This window comes from Prionailurus bengalensis, chromosome B3 (assembly GCF_016509475.1).
Source record: "Prionailurus bengalensis isolate Pbe53 chromosome B3, Fcat_Pben_1.1_paternal_pri, whole genome shotgun sequence".
Classification (NCBI taxonomy): Eukaryota; Metazoa; Chordata; class Mammalia; order Carnivora; family Felidae; genus Prionailurus; species Prionailurus bengalensis.
The window spans coordinates 72848892-72853424 of NC_057355.1; the positions used below are offsets into that span (position 1 = coordinate 72848892).

At 44.1% G+C, this 4533-nt stretch overlaps 1 protein-coding gene across 1 annotated transcript; it reads right to left on the reverse strand.

The window, feature by feature from the left end:
- Positions 1-1118: 1118 nt before the first annotated feature.
- On the reverse strand, positions 1119-2065 carry LOC122467724 (olfactory receptor 4E1; the record flags this gene model as incomplete). The annotated part of the gene is made up of 1 exon (XM_043554309.1): positions 1119-2065. A coding segment is annotated over exon 1 (942 nt), but the record flags the coding sequence as incomplete, so codon positions are not given.
- Between the last annotated feature and the right edge of the window lie 2468 nt (positions 2066-4533).

A 4533-nucleotide genomic window follows, 5' to 3' on the forward strand; every position in this document is an offset into this window, starting at 1 on the left:
TTGTATATATATACCACATCTTTATCCATTCATCCATCGATGGACATTTGGGCTCTTTCCATACTTTGGCTATTGTTGATAGTGCTGCTATAAACATGGGGGTGCATGTATCCCTTCAAAACAGCACACCTGTATCCTGTGGATAAATGCCTAGTTGTGCAATTGCTGGGTCGTAGGGTAGTTCTATTTTTAGCTTTTTGAGGAATCTCCATCCTGTTTTCCAGAGTGGCTGCACCAGCTTGCATTTCCAGGTGCTTGGTAAATATTTATCAAATGAATAAATAATAAGATATCCCCATTCAATTGCTCTGATGGCAGATTTTTCCTGAACACCTGAGGATATCAATAACTTCAATGGCTCAAGTCTTCTTTCTACATCACTAAGTCATAAGCAAACTCACTTTGCCTGATTCACTAGTGTTTGCCAAGCTATTTAGGCAAGCTTCTGAGTGAATGATGTGGTCAAGTGCTACTCAGCAATCTGAAGGTTTGTTTAAACTTTGTTTATCACCCTAAGACAAAAGCAGGAAAAGGTGGCATGGTGTAATGAAAATAGCATGAGTTCATGTTGATACACTTGACTTACCATTCTGCTTCCATCATTTCCTAGCTGGGTGACCTTGGGCATGCTGTCTGCTCTCTTTGAGCTTTAGTTTCATCACTGTAAACAGGCATAACACCTACCTCATAAGTTGTTCTGAGAATGGAGTAAATGCAGAGTGCCTAGAACAATTTCCAGGATATGGAAGATATTAAAAATCCTAACTACTGCTATGGCTGTCAGATACTGGGCCAGAAGACAATTTCATAAGTCATCTAGCCTGATGAACGTTAGGTACCTTATTCTTTGCAAGGCATTTCTTTGATTAGGAACACCGGGCATATTAAGAGCTTAGACATTGAAGGGCATCTGGGAGGTTCAGTTGGTTAAGCGTCTGACTCTTGGTTTTTGCTCAGGTCATGATCTCACAGTTCATGTGTTTGAGCCCCATGTTGGGCTCTGGGCTCACAGTGCAGAGCCTGCTTGGGATTCTCTCTTTCCCTCTCTCTCTGTCCCTCCTCTGCTCGATCTCTCTCAAAATAAATAAATAAACTTAAAAAAATAGTTATTTTTTCTCTCTTCCTCTCCCCTCCAACCTTCCCATTAACTTGTTCAAGGCATTTTTCATGTCTTCATTCCTAAGAGTATAGATGATGGGGTTCAGCAGGGGGGTGACAGCGGTGAAAAACACAGCCACCACCTTGTCCTCAGGGAGGCTGGTGGATGGGCGGGAATAGATGAAGATGCAGTGGCCCAGGAATAATGTCACCACGGTGAGGTGGGCTGCACAGGTGGATAAGGCCTTCCGCCTGCCTTCGGACAGCTGCTGCCGCAGGCTAACCAGGATGACTGCATAGGACACCACAAGGACCACGAAACAGACCACAGAGATCAGCCCACTGTTGGAGATGATGAGGATTTCAATGATGTGGGTATCCGTGCAGGCCAATTTGATCACCTGAGGTACATCGCAGAAGAAGTTGTCGATCTCATCGGGACCACAGTAGGGCAGCTTGATGGTGAGGGAGGTCAGTGCGATGGAGTGGATGGTTCCCCCTGTCCAGAGGGCCACAGCAAGAAGCACACATACTTTCCAGTTCATAACTGTCATGTACTGCAGGGGTTTGCAAATGGCCACATACCGATCATAGGCCATGATGGTGAGGAGAAAGATCTCTGTGCAGGCAAAGAGGTGCAGGAAAAACATCTGAGTGACACAGGCATCAAAGGAGATGAGCTTCTCTTCTGACCATGTATCTATCAGCATCTTGGGGACTGTGACAGTGGAGTGGCAGACATCGATAAAAGACAGGTTGCTGAGGAAGAAATACATAGGGGTATGGAGCCGGCGGTCATAGGTAATAGTTATGACAATGAGGATGTTCCCAATCAGTGTCAGGACATAGAAAGTGAGGAACATGGCAAACACAGCCATTTGCACCTTCTGATTTACAGATAAGCCTCTAAGTCGTATATATGTGATGGAAGTGGTTTGATTGAGTAGGCCGGCCTCTTCCATTCTCTTTGTTGGACACTCTGTCAAGAATTAAGAAAAAAAAATAACACTTAGCATCTGCATCAATCATTTGGTCACTTAATTTCTTCTTTGTTTGACTTTTTCGTCCATCAGTATCTTATTTTAAAATCCCTATTCAGCACCTTAAATCATGCTGGACACATAGTAGGTGCTACACACACGTTTTTGGAATAATAGTGTGTAGAATCATGATTCACCAAGAGATATAAAACAACCTTGGAGAGGGGAGGACTTATGTTTAGTTATAAATCTTTACAGGAGAAAAAATTAAGATTTTTCTACCCCAAGAGAATAACTTGCTCAAATTCATACAAATCCTGGCTTTGAGCAGTTTTCTTTATTGCCCGTTGCCTGCATTCTTCACTCCCGCAAAATACTTGCTCCTCTGTTGGCTTCTGCCGTGATGCCCTGGGACTGTAATGGGAATGATCTGGTTTTCAGAAGGCAGAGGCTTTTCACCAAGCTGATGGACAACCAGCAATATGGCAATTTCTTTAGGGGAGGCTGGATAAAACCCAGGAAACCTTGGAGAATCTGGAGAGAGTGATGGAGGCTTGCTTTTGCTCCAGCCCTCAGATGAGGGCAGACTTTGCTCATTCTTCAGCTGCAGATCAAGGTCCGGGACCAACAGCCTCACCGTCCTCACTAGATTATCCTCAGCTCTTCTTAAAGTTCAATTCTGTTGTCTGACCCACAAGTAAAACATGGTTCTTTTATTTTCTTTTAAATTAGTTTCCCTTTGACCCAGGCCTCACTATTTAAAAAAATTTAGGGCGGTGCCTGGGTAGCTCAGTAGGCTGAGCATCCGACTTTGGCTCAGGTCATGATCTCACAGTTCATGGGTTTGAGCCCCGCGTTGGGCTCTGTGCTGACAGCTGGGAGCCTGGGCCTACTTTGGATTCTGTGTCTCCCTCCCTCTGTACCCCTCCCCTGCTTGTGCTCTGTCTCTCTCTCTCAAAAATAAACATTAGAATTTTTAAAAATTTAATCATCCTGTGCTTATCACAAAAAGTGCACTCCTTCATCCCCATCACCTATTTCGCCATTCCCCCCGCCCCCCTGCCCCACAATAACCATCAGTTTGTTCTCCATAGTTAAGAGTCTGTTTCTTGGTTGGTGTCTCCCCCCTCTCTCTTCTTCCCCCCTTTGGTCCTTTGTTTTGTTTCTTAAATTCCACATATGAGTGAAATCATATGGTAATTGTCTGTCTCTGACTTTTCACTTAGCTTTATATTCTCCAGTTCTACCAATGTTGTTGCAAATGGCACAATTCCATTCTTTTTCGTGGCTGAATAACAGTCCACTGTGTATATATACCACATGTCCTTTATCCATTCATCAATCGATGGACCCTTTTTCTTTTTTTTTTTTTTTTTTTTTTCATTTTTCAGGTAGAGAAAATGAGGCACAGAGAGGTAAAGCAACTGGCCCAAGTTCACAGAGAGCTGTAGTAAGAGCTGTGCCTGGAGCTCAGGCTCTCTCTGCCCCTACTCTGACCTGACTCATTTATGTGATAATGAGGGTGCTAAGTGGAATGTGTCTTGGTGACCTGCCTCTTCCTCTCCTTGGTGCCCTAGGGCAGCTTGGTTGGGCATCTGTGGGGAGTCTCTCTTCTCTCCCTTGTCTTCATGCTGCTGCCTCCATGCATGGCCTGCCGAGGGTGCCCACCCACGCAAGGCGCCCTCATGGTTCCTTAGGCCCTGTAATCCTATGCTACCTTATCCCCATCACTGATCACTGCTGGTGCTTTACCTCATTCCTCAAGGCCAGGCTCTCTGCCAGACAAATAAATCAACTCCACATTGCTTATGAAAAAAGACTAGAGAACGCTTTCTCTTCTGCTTCTAATTATCTTTCTTCTCAATTATTTCCTATTACTCATCCTGCTGGTCTGCTGACAGTGGCCCTTTTCATTGTCTATATCAGAGGAAAGACTGTGGTAGTATCAAATTAGGGAACTAGCGAAGTAGAGCCATGGGAAAAGAAAGCATTTTTGGGGCAGGAGAAGTATTTCAGGTAACATTTAAATTAAATTCGTGGTGTCTAGAACTTAGAGTAATATTTATAGTAACATCTTAATGTAGTTATGGATTAACTTTACTATTTAGAAATTTTTCTTAGAGTGTTCACTTAAAGCTTCTGCTCCAGAAAGCTACGTTGAATGATTTACAATCTGTTATCTTTTTAATTTATTAAGTTCCAAAAGGAGGATTGTAAATTGAAAGCTGAAGAACTGAGCAAGAATGGAGCCAGGAGTTTATTTTAAATCAACATGGAGGGGCGCTGGGGTGGCTATGTCGGTTAAGTCTCTGACTTCGGCTCGGGTCATGATTTCACGGTCTGTGGGTTTGAGCCCTGCGTTGGGCTCTGTGCTGATAGGTCAGAGCCTGGAGCCTGCTTCAGATTCTGTGTCTCCTCTCTCTCTGTCCCTCCCCTGCTCGAGCTCTGTCTCTCT